The sequence below is a fragment of the Mustela erminea genome, chromosome 12 (genome assembly GCF_009829155.1).
Source record: "Mustela erminea isolate mMusErm1 chromosome 12, mMusErm1.Pri, whole genome shotgun sequence".
In the NCBI taxonomy this organism is placed as follows: Eukaryota; Metazoa; Chordata; class Mammalia; order Carnivora; family Mustelidae; genus Mustela; species Mustela erminea.
This window is the reverse complement of record NC_045625.1, coordinates 49,301,163-49,322,364: the sequence shown is the minus strand read 5'-3', so window position 1 is coordinate 49,322,364 and position 21,202 is coordinate 49,301,163. Positions and strand designations below refer to the sequence as shown.

Here is a 21,202-nt window from a genome sequence, read left to right as displayed (position 1 = left end):
AGCCACTCAAAATACATGTTTTTAATATATACATATAAGAAGGTCTAAAACCACTATTAACAGTGGTGCCTCAGATGGGAAAGGGAACAGTTCACTTTTAAAAATCTATTGCTATTTTGCTATTATTAAAATTTTCTTCCAGTTCTAAGTAAAAAAAAATTTTTTTCCCTTGAAAATGCTGGTCACAAAATTACAGTTTAAATATATTACAAGCTGTTTTTGTCTTTTTGTTGTTTTAGTTCTGATATTTCTTTGTGGTTTTTTTTTTTTTTTAAAGATTTTATTTAGGGGCGCCTGGGTGGCTCAGTGGGTTAAGCCACTGCCTTTGGCTCAGGTCATGATCTCAGGGTCCTGGGATCGAGGCTCTCTGCTCAGCAGGGAGCCTGCTTCCTTCTCTCACTCTCTCTCTGCCTGCCTCTCTGCCTACTTGTGATCCCTGTCTGTCAAATAAATAAATAAAATCTTAAAAAAAAAAGATTTTATTTATTTATTTGACAGATAGAGATCACAAGTAGGCAGAGAGGCAGGCAGAGAGAGAGGAGGAGGAAGCACGTTCCCTGCTGAGCAGAGAGGCTCCATCCCAGGACCCTGGAATCATAACCTGAGCCGAAGGCAGAGGCTTTAACCCACTGAGCCACCCAGGCGCCCTGTGGTTTGTTTTTTTTTTTTTTAAACAGAAGGAGAAGAGCCTTGAAATTTATGCTAAAAAATAATGAATTAGGGGCACCTGGGTGGCTTAGTTAGCTGAACATCTGACTCTTGATCTGAGCTTAGGTTTTGATCTCATGGTCATGAGTTCAGGTTCCAGGCTTGGTATGGAGCCTACTTAAAAAAAAAAAAATAGAGTTGCTATTTTTTTTTAGAGATCTTATTTATTTGAGAGAGGGAGGGAGAGAGAGAGCATGAGAGGGGAGAAGGTCAGAGGAAGATGCAGACTCCCAGCAGAGCTGGGAGCCCAATTCAGGACCAGATCCTGGGACTCTGGGATCATGACCTGAACCAAAGGCAGTTGCTTAACCAACTGAACCACCAGGTGCCCAGAGTTGCTATTTCTTTAGTTACTTTCCTACCTCTCTTGAAATGCATAAGTGTTTCAAAATATTTTTTAATTTGTGATGGCAATAAAATTTAGAGCTCTCAAGAATGGCCTGATTGGCTGTTTGAAGAACTGACCTGTAAATGACATTGAAAGACACAAGAATTAAGTACTTGGGTGATAATTTCTGGAATGGTAGTGATTTCCAGTGATTTCTGGAAGAGGAGCTTCAGAGATCCACTTCCCAGCAAAGGAACCATAATTGGTTTAAAATATATATATATGTGTGTGTGTATATGTATATACATTTTTTTTTTTAAAGGAAGAAGGGAAGATGGCAGAGTACGAGGGTCCTGAGTTACTTTGTCCCACAGACAAACTAAGGCAACAGCTATATCTGTTGTACTAACTCTGAAAATGACCTGAAGACTGGCAAAATGTGTCTTCCAAATCTAGTTGAACAGACCATATCAAAAGGGAGCAGAGGGGCAGTTGGGAACCAAACTCCCAGCACAACTAAACACAGATGGGAGGGACATCACAAACATGGAGGAAGGAGGGAATAATAATCCCACTCCTGGCCTTGGGGACGTGGACTGAGAAGACAAGTCCCTGTAATTTCTGGCTCTGAAAATCCGTAGTGTTTAGCTGAGGAGCAAGAGGATTAACTAAAAAGCAAGAGGATGATAGGAAACCGTGTCCCTACTTTTAAAGAGACAGCATGCTGGGTAATTCGCTGGGGACACAGCAGAGCAGCAGCAGTGTGGAAAAAAGTACCTAGGGTATATGTGAAAGAGGATTTACTGACTACTCTTAAGACATGTACCAAAGGGGCAGGAATCTGCATATTTCTCCAGGAATGCAAGTGCTGCCAGGCACCTTTTTTTTTTTTGCCCTCCCCCAGCCTAGATAGCTAGATACTTGGGGGAGCCAGTATTGTCCCCATGTGCCTTACGAGCACTGCATGCCCACCCTGACATTTCCCGTCCAACCCACCTGCCAAAGTAGCTCCTGCCTTGCCACTCCTGAAGGCAGCCCTGGCTGGGAAAGGTGTCCTCCCAAAGTGACTGCTGCCCTGAGGGGCAGGAGGTAAACACGCCCACACACTAGCATGTCTGCAGTTCCTGCATTCTGGCCTCTTAACTGGCTGCACAGGCACTGCACCCAGCAGTGTGCCCACAGCTGTGGTTCAGGCTAATGGCAGAGAGCGAGGCTGAGGGCCAGCCCCACACACTAGTGCATTCATGGCGGCTACAGCTGGACCTCTCAGACCCTGCCTGGTGCACCCACAGTGCTAACTGCAGCCAGCTGGGCTGAGGGCCAGCCCCCCCCGCCAGCATGCCCACAGCAGTCACAGCTCAGCCACAAGAGGACACACAGAGCCCACAAAGAAAGCTCTTGGAGTACCTGGTTCTGGTGATGGGGTGGGGGGAATTGCGCTTTACGGCACCACAGGACCTCTTCTACACAGGCCACTACTTTCAAGACACACAGATACAGCTGACTTACCTAATATAGAGAAACAAACAGAATCAGACAAAATGAAGAGACAGGAATATATCCCAAATTAAAGATTTTTCCTACTCTAGGGAAGGACATGGACACCCAGGTCCAGCAAGCACAAAAAGCCCCTAAGAAGATGAACCTGTGTATACAGAACACAACAAGGCACACAGTTAAAATGGCAAAATTAAAGCTAGAGAATTTGAAAACAGCAAGAGAAAATAAAACTGTTACATACAAAGGAAACCCCACAAGGCTGTCAGCTGATTTTTTTAAAAAGATTTTATTTATTTATTTATTTATCTATCTATTTATTTATTTGTCAGAGAGAGAGAGAGGGAGGGAGAACAGAGGCAGAGTAGCAGGCAGAGGCAGAGAGTGAAGCAGGCTCTCTGCTGAGCAAGGAGCCCAATGTGGGACTTGATGACCTGACCTGAAGGCAGCAGCTTAACCAGTTGAGCCATCCAGGCATCCCTGTCAGCTGATTTTTTTTTTTTTAAGATTTTATTTATTTATTTGACAGAGAGAGAGAGATCACAAGTAGGCAGAGAGGCAGGCAGCGAGAGAGGGGGAAGCAGGCTCCCTGCTAAGCAGAGAGCCTGATGTGGGGTTCGATCCCAGGACCCTGGGATCATGACCTGAGCCGAAGGCAGAGACTTTAACCCACTGAGCCACCCAGGGGTCCCTGTCAGCTGATTTACCAATAGAAACTTAGCATGCCAAAAGGGAAGATCATGATACACTGAAAGTCGTTAAATGAAAAAACCTACAAAAAAGAATACTGGGCAAGGTTATCATTCAGAATTGAAGGAGAGAGAAAGAGTTTCTCAAAAAGAAAAGTTGAAGGAGTTCATCACCATTAAATAAGCCGTAAAAGAAATATTAAGGAGAATTTTTTAAGTGGAAAGAAAAGGCCATAAATTGAAGAAAATTATGATGGGATTAGATCTACAAAAATCAGTCAAGTAATACACAAAAAGAAATAGGACACTGTACACATAAAACATGGAGGGGGAGTAAACCTCTAGTGCTTTAAAAATGTTTTCAAACTTAAGCAACGATGAACTTAATAATATAGAACACTATATACATAAAATGTTACGTATGAATTCCATGGTAACCACAATCACAAACCTGTAATACATACAAAAAATAATAACAGAGAAAGCGTAACACTGAAGAAAGCCCTGATACTTCAAGGGAAGAGAGCAAGGGAAGAAAGGAAAAGAGAACTACAAAACAACCAGAAAACAAAATCAACCAGAAAACAATTAACAAAATGGCAATAAGTATATACCTTATTCAATAATGACTTTAAATATAAATGGACTCAATACTCTAATCAAAAGAGGGTGACACAAGGAATTTTCAAAAAATGAAAACCCATCTGTGCTGCTGATAAGAGACCCACAGTAGACCTAAAGATAAACAGAGTGAAAATGAAGGGATGGAAAAAGATATCCATGCAAATGGAAGCATACAAAACAAAAGCAACTGGGGTAGCAATACTTTTTTTTTTTTTTTTTTAAAGATTTTTTATTTATTTATTTGAGAGAGAGAGAGAGCATGAGAGGGGAGAAGGTCAGAGGGAGAAGCAGACTCCCCATGGAGCTGAGAGCCCGATGTGGGACTCGATCCCAGGACTCCGGGATCATGACCTGAGCCAAAGGCAGTCGCTTAACCAACTGAGCCACCCAGGCGTCCCATGGGGTAGCAATACTTTTATCCGACAAAAAATAGATTAGAAACAAAGAGTGTGGGGCGCCTGGGTGGCTCAGTGGGTTAAAGCCTCTGCCTTGGGCTCAGGTCATGATCCAGGGTCCTGGGATCGAGCCCCGCATCGGGCTCTCTGCTCAGCAGGGAGCCTGCTTCCTCCTCTCTCTCTTTTGTCTCTCTGCCTCCTTATGATCTCTGTCTGTCAAATAAATAAATAAAATCTTTAAAAAAAAAAAAAAGAGTGTAGCAAGAGACAAAGAAGGGCCTTACATAATGATAACAGAATCAGTCCAAGAATAGGATGTAACAGTTTTGAATATCTGAGCACCCCCCTAGGCGCACCTAAATATATAAAGCAAATATTCACAAAAATTGAATTTCATCTCAAAACACACATTCTTTTTAAGTGCACATGGAACGCTGTCCCAGATAGATCGATGTTGGGTTGCAAAACAGTAAGACTAAAATACTAGCAAGCATCTTTCCTGACCACAACAGTGTGAAACTAGAAATCAGTTACAAGACAAATACTGGAAAAAACAGGTGGAGGCTAAGCAACATGCCCTTAAATAAGCAGTGTGTCAATGAAGTTAATCAAAGCAAATTAAAAGAAAAAATTCATGGAGATAAATGAAAATGGAAACACCATAGTCCAAAATCTTTGGGATGCAGCCAGAGCAGTTTTAAGAGGGAAGTTCACAGCACCACAGGCCTATGTCAAAAGGCCATAAAAGTCACAGACTAATCTCTAACATCTAAAGGAACAAGAAAAAAACCATAGCTCAAAAGTTAAAAAGAAGGAAATAATAAAGGTTAGAGTGGAAATAAATAGAGACAAAAAAAAAAAAAATCAATGAAACCAAGAACTGGCTTCTTGAACAGGTAAATGAAATTGATAAACCTTTAGCCAAACTCATTAGGAAAAAAAGAGGTCTCAAGTAAAATCAGAAATGAAAAAGGAGAAATAACAACTAACACCATAGAACTACAGAGGATTATTACAATACTGTGAAAAATTATATGCCAACAAATTGGACCTAGAAGAAATGGATAAATTCCTAAAAACATAGTCTTTCAAAACTGAATGAGAAAGAACTAGAATATCTGAGCAGACTGATTACTAGTAATGCAATTGAATCAGTAATCAAAAAACTCCCAACAAGCAAAAATCCAGGACCAGACAGCTTCACATGTGAATTCTATCAAACACTTAAGAGTTAATACCTGGTCTTCTTAGGCTATTCCAAAAAAATATGGGAGGAAGGAAAAACTTCCAAATTCAATCCACAAGGCCATCATTATTACACTGATACCAAAACCAGATAAAGACACTACCAAAAAGATTACTTACCAATATCCCTGATGAACATAAATGCAGAAATCCTTAAAATATTAGCAAACCAGATTCAACAGTATATTAAAAGGATCATTTACCATGATCAAGTAAGATGCATTCCAGGGATACAACAAGGATTCTATATTTACAAATCAATTAATGTGATTAATAAGAGGAAGGATGAAAAACATCATCTCATTAGGTTCTGAAAAAAAGAACGTCATTCATGATAAAAACTCTAAATAAAATGTGTTTAGAGGGAACATAACATAAAAAAGCCGTATATGAAAAACCCACAGCTAAGATTATACTCAGTGGTGAAAACTGAAAACTTTCCCTCTAAGATCAGGGACAAGACAAGGATGTCTACCCTTACCATTTTTATTCAACATGGTACTGGAAATCCTAGCTGTGGCAGTCAGACAGGAAATAAGACATCCAAATTTGAAAGGAGGAAGTAAAACTACACTATTTGAAGATGACATGATATTATATAGAGAAAACCTGAAAAACTTGACCACAAAACTATTAAAATTCAGTGGAGTTATAAAAGTAATAGCCAGAGGGTGCTTGGGTGGCTCAGTGGGTTAAGCCTCTGCCTTTGGCTCAGGTCATGATCTCAGGGTCCTGGGATCGAGCCCCCCATCGGGCTCTCTGCTCAGCGGGGAGCCTGCTTCCCCCCCACCTCTCTCTGCCTGCCTTTCTGCCTACTTGTGATCTCTCTCTGTCAAATAAATAAATAAAATCTTTTAAAAAAAAGTAATAGCCAGAAATTGATAACATTTCTATACACTAAAAACAATGTTGAAGGAAGAGAAATTAAGAAGACCCTTCTATTTACAATTGTACCAAAAAGGATAACATACCAAGGAATACATTTAACAAAGTAAAAGACCTATACTCTGAAAACTGTGGGACGGTGATGAAAAAAATTGAAGATGACACAAACAAATGGAAAGTTACAACATATTCATGGATTGGAAGAACTGATCTCATTAAAATGTCCATACTACCCAAAATAATATATAGATTCAATGCAGTCCATATAAATATGCCAATAGCATTTTCACAGAACTGGAAAAAATTATCGTAAATTTGTATGGAACTAAAAAAGATCCCAAATAGACAAAGTAATCTTTTTTTTTTTTAAAGATTTTATTTATTTATTTGACAGAGAGAGATCACAAGCAGGCAGAGAGGCAGGCAGAGAGAGAGGAGGAAGCAGGCTCCCTGCTGAGCAGAGAGCCCGATGCGGGGATCGATCCCAGGACCCTGAGATCATGACCTGAGCCGAAGGCAGCGGCTTAACCCACTGAGCCACCCAGGCGCCCCGACAAAGTAATCTTGAGAAAGAGGAACAAAGTTGGAGGCTTACAATCCCAGATTTCAAGATACACTGCACAAAGCTATAGTAATCAAAGTAGTATGGTACTGGCACTAAAATAGTTACATAGTGAAACAGAATACAGAGCCCATACTCTTATATGGCCAGTTACTCTATGACAAAGGAGGCAAGAGATACATATGGAGAAAATGTCTTTTCAACAAAAGGGAAAATTGGATAGCTGTAGGCAAAAGCATGAAACTGGACCACTTTCTTACACCCTACACCAAAATAAATTAAAAACAGATTAAAGACCCAAATGTGATACCTAAAATCTAAAACTCCAGAAGAAAGCATAGGCACTAATTTCTTAGACTATGGCATAGCAATATATATATTTTAAATATTTTCTTTACTTATTTGACAGATCACAAGTAGGCAGAGAGGCAGGCAGAGAGGGAAAGCAGGCTCCCCACGGGCAGGGAGCCTGATGTGGGGCTTGATCCCAGGACCCGGAGACCATGACCTGAGCTGTGAAGGCAAGAGGCTTAACCCACTGAGCCACTCAGGTGCCTATAAGCAACATATTTATGGGTATGTCTACTCAGGCTGGGGAAACCAAAGCAGAAATAAACTGTAGGACTGCATCAAAATAAAAAGATGTTGCACAGCAAAGGAAACCATCAACAAAATGAAAAGGCAGTCTGCTGCCTGGGAGAAGAAATTTGCAAATGATACTTTCAGTAAAGAGTTATTACCCAAAATATAAAGAACTTACATAACAACAACAAATAATCCAGTTTTAAAAATGGAAGATCACCTGAATAGACATTTCTCTAAAGAAGACATTCACATGGCCAAGAGACACATAAAAAGGTGCTCAAAATCACTAATCAGGGAAATTCAAATCAAAACCACAGTGAACCTCACACTAGTCAGAATGGCTAATATCAAGAAGAGTAGAAAGAACACGTGGTCTGAGCATGTAGAGAAACAGGAACTTGTGCACTGTTGGTGGGAATGTAAATTGGTGCAGCACTGTGGAAAACAATATGGTGGTTTCTCAAAAAATTAAATCTAGAACTACCATATGATCCAGTAATTCCACTACAGGGTTTCTGCCCAAAGAAATAAAAAACACTGTGTTTGCTGCATTATTTATAGTAGCCAAGGTATGAAAGTAACCCAAGTGTCCAGCAACCAATACAAATTGATAAAGAAGATAACAGGTGTGTGGAGTACTACATAATGGAATATTACTCAGCCATTAAAAATGAGATCCTGCCATTTGCAGTATCATGGATGGATGTTGAGGGCATTAAGCTAAGTGAAATAAGTTAGAGAAAGACAAATACTGCATGGTTTCACTTATATGTGGAATCTATAAAAACAAAAAAACAGGAATAGTCATAAAGAGAACTGGTAGTTGCCAGAGGGGACGGATGTGAGGAATGGACACAATAGGTGAATGGAGTTAAGAGATGTAAACTTCCAAAAAAAATTTTTTTTTTGAGAGCATGAGCAGGGTTGGGGAGGGACAGAGGGAGAGGGAGAGAGAAAGAATCCTAAGGAGGAACCTCCATGCCCATTGCAGAGCCTGATGCAGGGTTTGATCTCACGACTGTGAGATCATGACCTGAGCTGAAATCCAGAGCCACACACTCAACCAACTGAGCCAGTCAGGCTCCTCAACAATAAAAGTAATCTAACAAAAGATATAGAGAGAATACACACCCTATATGGAAGTAATAACTTAGCAAAGTTGAGGATACTAGAGCAATACACAGAAATTACCTGTATGGGGGGGATGTGGGGTAACTGGGTGACGGGGATTAAGAAGGGCATATGATGAGCACTGGGTGTTATATGCAACTAAGGAATCATTGAACACTACACCAAAGACTAATGTACTATATGCTGGCTAATTTAAATAAAATTAACTGTATTTCTATATACTTTTTAATGAATAATACAAAAATAATCCCATTTACAATAGCATTAAAAAGAATAAAATAGAGGGCCCCTGGATGGCTCAGTTGGCTGAGCTCTTGATTTCTTGAACTCAGGTCGATCTCAGGTTCTGGGATCAAGCCCCACCTGCAGCTCAGTGGGGAGTCTGCTTGAGGATTTCTCTCCCCCTGTCCCTCCCTCCCTCCACCCCTGCTTGTATCACACTCACTAGGCAGGCCTTAATTTGAGGCATCAGATACTAACAAGTATTGGTGAGGATATAGAGTAATTGGAATCCTCATACACGCCTGAGTGGAATAAAAAGTAGCTGCTTTGGAAAACAGTTTCAAAGGTTCTCCAAATGGCCCAGTTATCATGAGACAGAGCAGTAGCATTCGGGTATGCACCCAAGAGAAATGAAAACATACATATGTCTAAAAAGTAGTACACTGTGCTTAACAGCATTTTCTTATAGCCAAATAATGAAAACATCCTAAATGTCCATCCACTGAGAAATGGATGAAGTATAGTACATCCATACAATGGATTCTTACTTAGAAATAAAAGTTATTAATATTGATACATACTACAATATGGATGAATTAGAAAACATTATAGAAGAAACCACTCACAAAACACAAAGTATGATTACTTTTCTTTTTTAAGAGAATTTTTTTTTAAAGATTTTATTTATTTATTTGACAGAGAGAGATCACAAGTAGGCAGAGAGGCAGGCAGAGAGAAAGGAGGAAGCAGGCTCCCTGCTGAGCAGAGACCCCCCCCACCCCCGATGCGGGACTCGATCCCAGGACCCTGGGATCATGACCTGAACCGAAGGCAGCGGCTTAACCCACTGAGCCACCCAGGCGCCCCAGTATGATTACTTTTATATTACTATCCAGAACATGTAAATCTGTGGAGAAAAAGTAATTAGTGGTTGCCTGTGGCTGAAGGTTTGGGGAGATAGAGGAGGGACTGCTGATAGGTTTATTTGGGGGAATGATAATCTTCAAAAATTGATTGTGATGGTTGCAAAACTTCATGAATATACTAAAAGTCATGGAATTATACACTTTTAAGTGGGTGAATTGAATGGGAATTATTTCTCAAATAGTAATTAAAAAACTGAACTATGGGAGAAACAGTAAAGTTGCAGATTATATTTAGGTTAGGTTCTAAGATCATAGCACAGCATAAAAGTCAAATATATTCAAAGACCATCATGTAGCAGGTGGAAGAGCTGGAATCAGAACCCGTGGCAGCCAGTATTTCTCCTTTTAACAGAGAACTTTGTTATTTGAATACAAATGAAGTTCTGCTAGTTGTCTTTATTAAGAGGCTGTGTTGAATGAAAAACACAGTAGCTTGTTCTATGACAGGCACTCTAACTGAGGCTGACTACGGAGCTACTGGATACATATTTCCATCTCAACTAACATGGGTACACAGAAAATTGTATAGTTGCTGGAATTACCTGCAGTGTTAAAGTTTTCCCTTTCTTCCAGGCCAATCACCCTTTGTTGAGTTTTTAATTTACTTATTTTAAAAAATATTTTGTTTATTTATTTGACACAGAGAGAGCACAAGCAGGGGAGTGGCAGGCAGAGGGAGAAGGAAAAGTAGATTCCCCGCAGAACAGGGAGCCCATGCAGAACTCGATCCCAGGACCCTGAAATCATGATCTGAGTTGAAGGCAGATGTTTAACCCACTGAGTGACTCACGTGCCCTATTTACTTATTTTTTTTTTTTTTGAGAGAGAGCACGAACAGGGCAAGGGGCAAAGGCAGAGGGAGAGAGACTCTTAAGCAGGCTCCGCACTGAGAGTGGGGCCCCATATGGGGCTTGATCTCACCCAGGAGGCATGGCCTGAGCTGAAACCCAAAGAGTTGGATGCTTAACTAACCAAGCTATCCAGGCACCTGGACTTGTGTATTTTTAATATTAGAATGATTAAATCCTAGTATTAAAGCTCTTTTGTAATTTATGAAATCTATAAGTATTTGTTCTTAGTAATTCTGGAATTACCCTTGTTTCAATTTGGATTATACTCTGCTATATTTAATAGCAAATAATGGAAGCTTAAACAGGTTAAGATTATTCTCTCTCAAAGAAGTTATGAAGTGGATACTCCATGACTGGGAGGTAACTCCTGTCATCAGCGACCCAGGCTCCTGTTGTAGTGCCTTTTCCATTGGTTAAGTTTGCTTCATGGTCACGATTGCTGCCAGAGTACAAGATATCACATCCCAGCCTGAAGAAGGAACCCCTACATTCAGGGAGAAGGCAAAGGGACTGGACTTCCGTATCTGAAGAAAGCAGGAAAAATATTTTTTAGCTGTCCACATTGATACATAATTTTACTGGTGGGGGGGGCAGTGTTGAATAAAAGACAATACTTGTAGAAAATGCTACAACTCTGGGGGAAAAACTCTTTAAACAAAAATAATTAAAAGTATTCTTATTTACTGTGTTCTTATTATTAGATTCTGAAAAGAAATTATCTCTCCTGTCAGAGGAACAAGAAGAAACAAGCACTTTAGTAGAAACCATCAGGCAGAGTATTCAACATAATGATGTTCTTAAACCCATCAACCTACTTTCACAGCTAATAAAGCCAGACATGAAAAGGCAAAGGTAGGAATCCAGTTTTTGCTTCATGCCACTCAAGACAATTTCATGTTTAAGTATTATTTTTAGAATATCTCTAGTTGTAAAGGAAACATACTCAGTGTAGAACACCTGACTGTTTCAAAAAGTGCTGCCCAAATGTATCTGTTCATACTTGAGCAAATATTATAAAAATCGCGTGTGGAAGAATAAAATTTAGGAGGTAGTTCTTTCATGTCTAAAATGTAGAGTCTTTGGGGAAACATTACTGCTATTCACTGGAAACCTATGAATTCGTTAGCAGTGATGTCAGTACATATGTACTACTTGTTCAGGCCCTGTCATACCTGCACATCTTTTATTTTCTTGTGGGACAGTAAAACAAAACAAAACAAAAAAACCTGTTTATGAATAGAAACAATTTATGTAAGTGATGGAAACAGTAAATTACAAAGGATATAGAGCTTTCCTGATCCTTTACTATTGTCTGCTCACAGGCTTAGATCAGTACTAATCCCATTCTCAGTATAAGTGAATTTTGCAGTGGAAACTACAGAAAAGGTGGCATAATAAATGCTACCAAATACCAACAGTTGGCAAGAGTTGGCAAGTCCTCTGCAAGTTTCTTTGGTCATGGCATATTTGAAGATAACCTCAGAAGTGACAGAGCATGAACTGATGATGAAAATGAATGGATCCTTTTGTAATCTCAGGGTCTAAAGGGCAGCAAGTTTCAAGTATCTGTAGTTTAAAGGCAGAGAAGGAAAATTAGAAATAGGTTACGACTTCTGAAGCTTCTGTACAAGTCTGTATGAAGCATTATCAGAATCAGCATTACTCTAATTTTTTTTCTGTGTTAAGTACTCTGAAATCAGTTCGTTTTTTAAGCTTTCCTTCATTTTTAACTGAGCTATGAAGCTCATTTTTAAGGTTTGATTTGTTACACTTTTATGTTCACAAGCCAATTGTAGTCTGTCCTTTATTGATTAAAAAAATAATAATAAAGACCACACCACTTTTCACAGTGTCCAAGGGTTTTAGACCCCTAACTTATTTAAAAATTAATGTTACTTTGTCAAGTGGGAAAAGATGAGAGGAAACTCTTTTGCAAATTATAATTGAGAAGTAGAGTTAAAACAGTTACCTATTATAGCTGACCCTTGAGTGACCCCCCCGCCTTGCAATTGATAATCTGTGTATGATGTTTGACTTCCTCAAAACTTAATAGCTGTTCACTAGAAGTCCTACCAATAACACAAACAAAACACATTTTGTATGTTGTGTAATATAATGAATTTTTACAATAAAGTTAGTAAATACCTTTACAGTACTCTGCTGTATTGAGAAAAAAAATAGAGGTGGACCCATGAAATTCAATTCCATGTTGTTCAAGGGTCAACTGTATTTATATTGCTGAACTATTATAATAAAGTTAAAACACACCACTTACAATAGTTTTTAGTGTGAAGCCTTACGTCTGAAACTTTTTAACTTGAAAAAGAAATTCAAAGTAAATTGCAAAAGTAGCACAGGATTCACCATACTTTCACCCAACTTCCCCTAAACTGACATCTAACTGTAGTATTTTATCAGAACCAGGACACTGACATGGGTACATTACTGTTAACTAGATATAGATGTAATCATTTTTCACCATTTTACAAAACTTTCATGTGTATTTTTATGTTCTCTACCCATTAACTTTAAAAATACTTGTTTTATAGGAGTTTATACCGAGAAATCCTCTTCTTATCATTAGTATCCCTTGGAAGAGAGAATATTGATATTGGTAAGTTGGTTAATTAAGGATTACTAAAGGAGGTTCTTTCATTTTCTAAAGTAATTTACAGAATTATAATTGGTTTGGGTAAATATTGATCCTCTACTTTCCAAAGATTTCTATTTTTAAATATGCAGTTTATAGATACATATGAAATTACTGACATTTTTCATTTTATAACTTCTAACAAATTACAACTGCATTTTTGAAAATGTCTTTCAGAGGCTTTTGACAATGAATATGGACTTGCATACAATAATCTATCTTCAGAGATTCTTGAAAAGCTGCAGAAAATTGATGCTCCACCAAGTATCAGTATGGAATGGTGCAGGAAGTGTTTTGGAGCACCTCTCATTTAAATAAGATGCTCAGTAGATTTTCAGCAAAGCTTGAGGGAATAGATTCCGTTGGCAAACATTCAAGGTTTATTCAAATGCTAACAATTGATGAAAGGGAAATGAAGTTAACGCTTGGGACAACATATAATGAAATATAATTCATACTGAATCATCTCGCAACATAAAAATGCCCCAGGGTTAGTTATCTAAAAGGCTTGCGACTTCTGAATGGTTCATCTGCCTGTGCTTGATCCAAAACGGTTTTTGGATTTCTCAGTGTATTTGTTTGATAATGCAAAACTATTCATTCTTGGCATTTGTTTGTATTTTAAGTTGTTGGTCTTGGGGAATAGCAGTTTAATGTAAACTTGCCTAACCCCCCCAAAAATGAAATCTCAATTACAGGAGCAACTATTTGTGTATGTGTGTGTATATATGTGTGGCTGTGTAGGGATTTGTATGTACAGCCATATTATATTTATTAAAATTCCTAGACTGCGTGTTGCAATACAATTTTCTGAAAGGGGTCTGCAACTATTACATGACTACTACTAAACTCAGCTGTAGTCATTAATCAAAACTGTTTTAAAGTCTGAGGGCAGCCATGCCTTAGGTATTCTCTTCCTTAGTGGATTTTAATATCCAAGTTACTTTTCATCCTCTTCCCAATACCATGTTAATTTACAACAGCTTTAAGATTGGAATAAAGGAACCAATCATAGTTTAAATGAAATCAAACCAGCCTCATAATTTACAAAATTGGAATGTGCTTAAAATTTTATTTTTTTGACCTCAAATTGTTCAGGTACATCAATTGTTGCTATTGGTCACTTTTAAAAACCTGTGGGATAAACTTGCACTGCACACAGAATTTTATTCTTGTATATTTAATTTGTATGCTTGTTATTTGTGCATTTGTAAATAGTTTTTTAGGATGGATCGATTAAGTCTTCTTAAAACGTTAAAGCTTATTGAGCTTATTGCCAGTAGGTTCAAGAAAATCATGACCTCACATGCCTGACATTTATCATGGCCTTTCGTTAAAAACCCTTAGCAACAATTACGTTTGCCTTAACTCTGCAAGATTTGAAAAAGCCACTGGTTGTGTGCTTTTACAGTAATTATGCAGATGACTGAATTAGTTGATATAATTTCCAGGTGTCACAAATCTCCCACCTGGTGTAATCTTTTAGAACTTTTTACTATACTAGTCTTTCAACATTTCAGGGCTAATCTAACCTATGCAGATTTTATTTCAGTTTATTATGAAATTGCTGAAAGAACTTGACAGAAATTATGTACAACTCATTACCTTAAAAATGGATCATTTGCACTATCTCAGAATACGTATTTTTGCAATTTAACACTTGGTACTTAACATTTACTGTCCCAACAAAGTTTGTAATTATCTTACATCTAAGCTTGAGGTTGAATAAAAATGGAAAATTCTTGTTTGCTGTTTGCTTAAGGCTCCTGAAATGTGTGCAGTTTTAACCTTTGTGATTTTTAGAGTTCGATATTGTGTTTTTCCCCTTCTCTGTAGTCTTCATTAACTTGAACTAAATTACGTACCAAAGCACTTCCTACTAAGTTAAGGAGGATCGCCTCACACATTGAAGATTTGGCTCTACCGTTCCAAAGTATACATTTCCTAGTAACTTTTTACAGCATTCTAAATAACTCACCATTATACATTGGAAACCTTACCCTGCTTTCATTTAGAAATAGGGGTTGTTGTATTAAAAGTGCACAAAGGCCTCTTTTAGTACCTGCCACAGAAAGGGGACCACTAAAAATTTACTGCAAACAAAACTGTAAGGCCAGATAATGCAGTCATTACCCACACATTTAGAAATATCTAGAACGATTGTAGCCATGTATTAAATAAACTTAAAAAGCCTGAGAACTTATGCAAACAATCTTTCAAATTAGTCCAGATGTTTAGCATTACTTAACTAGTTTTGGATTTGATAGTCAGGACTGTATACCGGACTTGCCTTCTGGACTTTACCCCAACTGTGGTGTTTATTCCTTTCTTTTATGTTATCACTTACAAATGCTCCATTTTCCCTTTCTGCCTTTTTAGTTTGACCTTAATTTATGGAACATCAGTTGCCAATTAAAATTTTTCATGTTGTTCATCCTTTTTTAATACCATGTATTAAGAGCAGCATTATCTCCCTCAGCTAGCTGGTTCAGTCTGAGGACTGGCATTATTGGCATTAGCTGGGAACTTATTAGTAACGTACAATATGGGGCCACAAATCTTCTGAATCACAATCTGCATTGTGCAAAGCACAGCTTCAGTCTCCATGTTAAAGCAGTTTGAAAATTTTACTTACCTGTGGTTAAAACATGTATTCCAGCAAATAAGGAATTCCCATTCTTCACCCTTAAAGCCTGATGTGCCTTTTTAAGAGCCTTCTAGTCTATAAAGGATACTTCTAACTGCAATTACTATACAGAAACTAGACAGGCTACATTAGAAGTATACTACTTTGTGCATCCTTCACTGATCTGTTTCTTAAAGACACAGTGTGAAACCATAAAATGCATGAGTAACAATTTACTAGAATTGAAAAGCTTTTGTTAATATAATTTGCACTGGTTTTAAAAGCTTTGTGAACTGTTTTAAAATGTTATCTGTTAACTATGCTTTTAACAAGGTATCTTTTTTACATATGACAATGTCCATCTTCTTAAGGGCACTTTTCATGTATTGTGTATAGATCTTTAAAACTGTACTCCTCAAAATAAAGTGTACAAAATATTAATAGTCCTAGTCCCTTATTTCCCCCAAATTGTTCCACGCCTTGCTTGAAAAAGCAATAGGTACCTTATGCTCAGAATCCTTTCCTGAGCCACCCACCGATCCCAAAAGAAACCCTGTTCTGGCCATCCACTGTTACAGTACTGTCTCAACTGCTCACCTTGAAGGGTTTCACTTTGAACTATCTCTTGCAACTTTACCAACCATCAGATTGCTGTATATAATATTCCCCTATTTATCTCACTTTTTTCATCCATTTATCTATGATTTATCATCAATGAAAAGTCAATGAAGGGGATTTAATGTCTGATCTTATTTATTTGTCACTCTTAGAAAATCTCATTTTTGACTGGACTCAGACTTAGAGGTAGAAGCTCTCAGAGAGGACAGCCTCCGTCTCTTGGCAATCTGTTCCTGGCGTTTTTCTTTGGCCTCCTAAACAAAACAAAAAAGCAGTTATAGTTTGTCCGGCTTAAAAATCCAAAGTCAGGCCTGACTTTCCCTCCCCCAGTCTTCTTGATTTACCTTCATTCTCTTGGCCAAAAGTTTAGCATATTCTGCAGCCTCTTCCTTGTTTTTCTTAGTGCGCTGTTTCTTCAGAGCAATACGCCGACGTTTGTGTTGGAGGACACGTGGAGTAACAAGACGCTGTATCTTGGGCGCTTTGGTTCTAGGTTTCTTACCTGAAAATTCAGATGACGATTCAATCACTTATCAATACCCGTGTTCATCAGGATCCACATCTACATTTTAAAAACATTACTAACAGGACTACCTAGGACTTACATGTAGGAAGCCTTTTAAGCCAAATCTAAACTACTATATAACTCAATAGACTTACCACCCTGTCAACAAAACCCAAGACGGGCTAAATATTCTCAAAAGAGAAACTTTTCCTTCTGAAAAGTGAACAGATTAACTCTGTCTACTGGGTGCCAGTGTTTTCCCGATTGACACATTTAATCCTAAAACAGCTCATCAAACTACATCACTAGCTTGGATGTCAGCTTCTAGACTATAGACTACTCTGGTGGTGGGGGGGGGGGGGGGGGGTCATACCCCAAGCTTTTTTCTACTCCAATTTCCCTTCCACAGTAAGATTGTCTTTATAAGGTATTACGTATTTGTGTACTTTAGGACACAAGAGCATGATTTTAAAACAGTATTAACTGTGCATGTGTAACTTATCTATGAAAACTAAGTAAAGCTCTATCTGCACCAATCCCCTAACCACACTCTGAAATCCCATTTATGCTTGAATCCAGTATTTGCCAAGGCAGATCCTGCCAACCCAGGGAACAAAACCACTAACATTAGAATGCGCAGTGCACTGTTCACAAGGTATCTTTACTTAGCCCGTGTGCTAAGTCCCAAATCCTACGGTTTATCTGCTTTGAAGCAGACGGCTCTTTAGATGTAATCATCGGAGTCTGTAGACACCTGGTGGGAGTAACAAATAGCTCATGCAAATTCTAAAACTAAGTAATTGTTCAGGTTTTCCTAAAAATCAAACACCTTAAAAATATAAGAATGATGCTATTATCGCCTATTAACCAGAACATTTAACTACACTGGTATTGCCAGTGGTGTTGCAACTGCCATGTACCTGCCACTTCTAAATGTAAACTATAGAAGAGTAACTTGTCCTTTGTTACTATACCCCCAACTCTTAAAGTAGTACCTCACACACAAGTGGTTCTGATATCTGCAGTGACCCATGAGCACTCACTATATGCCATGTTTAAGTTTTCACGTACTCAGTGCCAAAACCCAACCCATTTTTTTCCCATTTGTCAAGAAAACCCAAACTGAACTGACATGCTCTTTACTCCACATAAACAAATACTCATACACTTTACTAGAGAGACAAATCATGTTACAGAGCACTGCTGCCTCACCAGTGACAGGTTATGTTCCCTAACAAACCATGTCTACTATATACCATCTCAAAATATTAAAACTCCAAAACCCAAACACCTGTTCCTAGGGTTGTTTTTGTTTTTTAAAGATTTTCTCCATTCATTAGAGAGAACGCGCGCGCGCGCGCGCGCGCGCTGAGAGGCAGAGGAAGCAGCAGACTCCCCACTGAGAGCCCCACATGAGGCTCAATCCCGGGACCTGAAAATCATGACAACTATCTGAGCCACCCAGGCGCCCTGTTCCTAGGATTTTGAATCAAGTATTTTCCTTCTAATGGCCACAACTCCTACAACTGCTATCCACATCTCAGATCAAGAAAATAAAGGCCAGGAGTTAACAGTCCCAGAATTTCCCATTATCTTCCTGACTCCTAACCAAAACTAATGAACTTTAGGTCTGGTAAGTTATCTTCAGATAAACATACGTCAGTAACCCAGGCAAAATTTCACGTAAAATTCTAATACTCTAGAGAACCATCAGATACAACAAGGATTAGTAACAAGTGCCCATCTTGACCCTCTTCCCAATATTTTCCTAAAATACGGTAAATACATAATATGTGGACTTTCTATTATCTGTATAAGATGTATAAGACAACCGAAATTGAGCAAACCCCGAATTGCATAATTTCCCCTACCTTCTTTGTTTAAGGGCTTTCTCACAACATACTGGCGGACATCATCTTCTTTAGAGAGATTAAAGAGTTTGCGGATTCTGCTGGCTCTTTTGGGCCCCAGGCGTCGAGGCACAGTAGTATCAGTGAGTCCAGGAATATCCTTCTCCCCTGAGGAGGAAAGTGATCAGAACTTTTTAGTTCCACAACTTGCTTACAAACAAGAACCGTAATTACTGTTTATGCATTGGTAAAGAAACAAGTCCAATGGTCAAACTGGATACTGCAAATAAAAAACCATTTTGGTAATCAGTGTCAGCGGTGCCTTAGTGGCTCAGTGGGTTAAGCCTCTGCCTTCAGCTCAGGTCATGATCTCAGGGTCCTGGGATGGAGTCCCACACCTGGCTCTCTGCTCGAGAGGAAGTCTCCCCCACCCCCACTGCCCAGCCTACTTGTGACCTGTCAAAGAAATAAATCTTTAAAAATAAATAAATAAGTCCGTGTCAACAGAAACTGAACTCAAGAACACAAGAAACCTCACCTTTCTTTACAATGACCAAGTTGAGAACACTGAGATTGGCATCCACGATGCAACCCCGAACAGATTTGCGCTTTCTCTCTCCTGTCCTCCTTGGTCTGTAGCAGGAATGCCCCTTACTCAGCAGCAGGCGGACACGACCATGGGTCAAGACACCCTGCTTCATGGGGAAGCCTTGTTTGTCATTGCCACCACTGATTCGGACCACATAACCCTGCAGAATACAGTGACACGTTGTAAAATAAAGGATTACGGCCCTTAAATCCTAAATCAAAGCCCATTTGAAACTTACAGTTTTCTCTGGTTACTAAGTTTTGTCTGTACCTTCAATTGGCCAACATCAACGAGCAAATTCTTCTCAATTAAGTCTCATTTCTAACCTATGTTTTACTAGATGTAACAGTTCGAGCAATGGAAAGATTATGTTAAGAAACGAAAAGTACAAACGAGCAACCAACCAGAAACCACCCTTGTTGGCACTTTCTAAACCACTTTAGGTGTGTATTCTCCTTTGGCCTACACAGAACCCCGCAAGGTGACAGCTCTACTTCAAGCGAAACGTGGAGGTGTAACCCACGGTCAGAAGACAGAACCCGGAGCAGGAACCCCGCTCCACAACTACCAATTAGCAACAGCACCGACAGTTAATTCGGTAACCAACCTTCCATTCTTCACCGAGGGCGTCCGCAGCAACTTCTGTGGCCATACGCTTCTCATAAAAGGTTCGAAGTTTGCGTTCATCGTCCACTTCAATGAGTTTCTGGCAGCCAGTAGCTGGGAAAGAGATGTTCAGCTAAGGATTAAGGGGGGAGGAAGGGGAGAAGAGCTTTAGAAAACCGCAGAACCACCAAAAAGCCATTACCTAACCCCCCAGACGAGGAGCTGGTACCTTAAGGTGTCGGTTTTGTTAGCTAAAGCACACGTGTGCATAATAACGCACAAACATCCCACTAAAACTAAGCTCATTTTTCCTCAAGCCTCGCGGAATGACTCCGGGGCCGAAGGGCCCTCCGCAGCCTTTCAGCCCGACAGAGCAAGAAGCGCGACCCACCGGCCGCCAACGAGGCAGCAGGGCCGCATTCGCCCGGCCGAGCGTGAGGACGCCACCATGGCGCTCCCCGCCCGGCGCGACTCCAGCTGTAATCGCTCGCCATCCGCTCTCCTGAGGGCCCTCGGACCCGAGAGCGGCAGGCTTTCTCCCGCCTCAGACTCTTCTCCACCTGGAGCTAGGACTCTGGAGAGCCAGGACGGTAGCACTGCAATGTTCTGGGGCTCGATTCGCCTCCCCGGAGCCCACTTCCAAAAGCCTCCACCACTTCCTACCTTCATCCTGAAGCAGCCTAACGCCTCCGAGGCGCCACGAAAAAGAGGCCCGACTTCCGCTTAGCCCATGTCTCATAGGCACTTCTAATTCTCGCGAGATAAACTGCCGCCAGGGATAGCGGAAGTGAGCGCCGGCGGGCGGTACTTCCGGAGGCGGGGTTAATAAGCCCTGAGAGGTGGGCTCGGTCGGCGATGGGACACCGGCTCTCCTTCGGAAGTTTTTCTGAAGGTTATATTCTCTTTGGTTGACCTGTTCCGCTCTGTCCTGAACCAGGGTGGACTCCCGGTTGGGTCCCGAACACTCTCTCTTTGCTGGTACCATAGGGGAAGGGCAGGACCAGAGTTCAGCTCTTTTGGCCTCTCCTGTACATTAGACACCGTCTGAGTATTTTTAGTTTTTAGTTGAGAAGCTTGGGGTGCTCTGGTTCCGGTTCACAGCAGGACGCC

At 39.8% G+C, this 21,202-nt stretch overlaps 2 protein-coding genes across 3 annotated transcripts in view; one reads left to right on the top strand and one right to left on the bottom strand.

The window, feature by feature from the left end:
• The window catches only part of DENND4C (DENN domain containing 4C), a 140,944-nt gene extending 124,579 nt beyond the window's left edge, over positions 1-16,365 (top strand). For both annotated transcript variants that reach the window (XM_032308921.1, XM_032308920.1), the window contains 3 exons: positions 11,350-11,500; positions 13,198-13,262; positions 13,476-16,365. In XM_032308921.1, coding sequence (XP_032164812.1) covers positions 11,350-11,500; positions 13,198-13,262; positions 13,476-13,612 — 353 coding nt within the window. In that variant the 3' untranslated portion in view covers positions 13,613-16,365. The remainder of the gene's footprint in view (positions 1-11,349; positions 11,501-13,197; positions 13,263-13,475) is intronic.
• Positions 16,366-16,659: 294 nt separating this feature from the next.
• RPS6 (ribosomal protein S6) lies at positions 16,660-20,851 on the bottom strand. Its single transcript, XM_032308922.1, has 6 exons — positions 20,756-20,851; positions 20,094-20,225; positions 19,436-19,646; positions 18,919-19,065; positions 16,887-17,044; positions 16,660-16,796 (listed from the first exon to the last, which is right to left on the bottom strand). Exons 1-6 carry the CDS (start codon positions 20,759-20,761, stop codon positions 16,701-16,703), a joined length of 750 nt encoding a protein of 249 aa, XP_032164813.1. The 5' UTR covers positions 20,762-20,851; the 3' UTR covers positions 16,660-16,700.
• Positions 20,852-21,202: the final 351 nt, after the last annotated feature.

Bases quoted from the DNA above. Each gene is read 5' to 3' on its own strand.
- RPS6 (XM_032308922.1), bottom strand. The intron at 17,045-18,918 runs GTAGGGGAAATT...CTGAATTTTCAG, and splicing joins AAAGCCCTTAAACAAAGAAG to GTAAGAAACCTAGAACCAAA. The intron at 16,797-16,886 runs GTAAATCAAGAA...TGTTTTGTTTAG, and splicing joins TTTTGGCCAAGAGAATGAAG to GAGGCCAAAGAAAAACGCCA.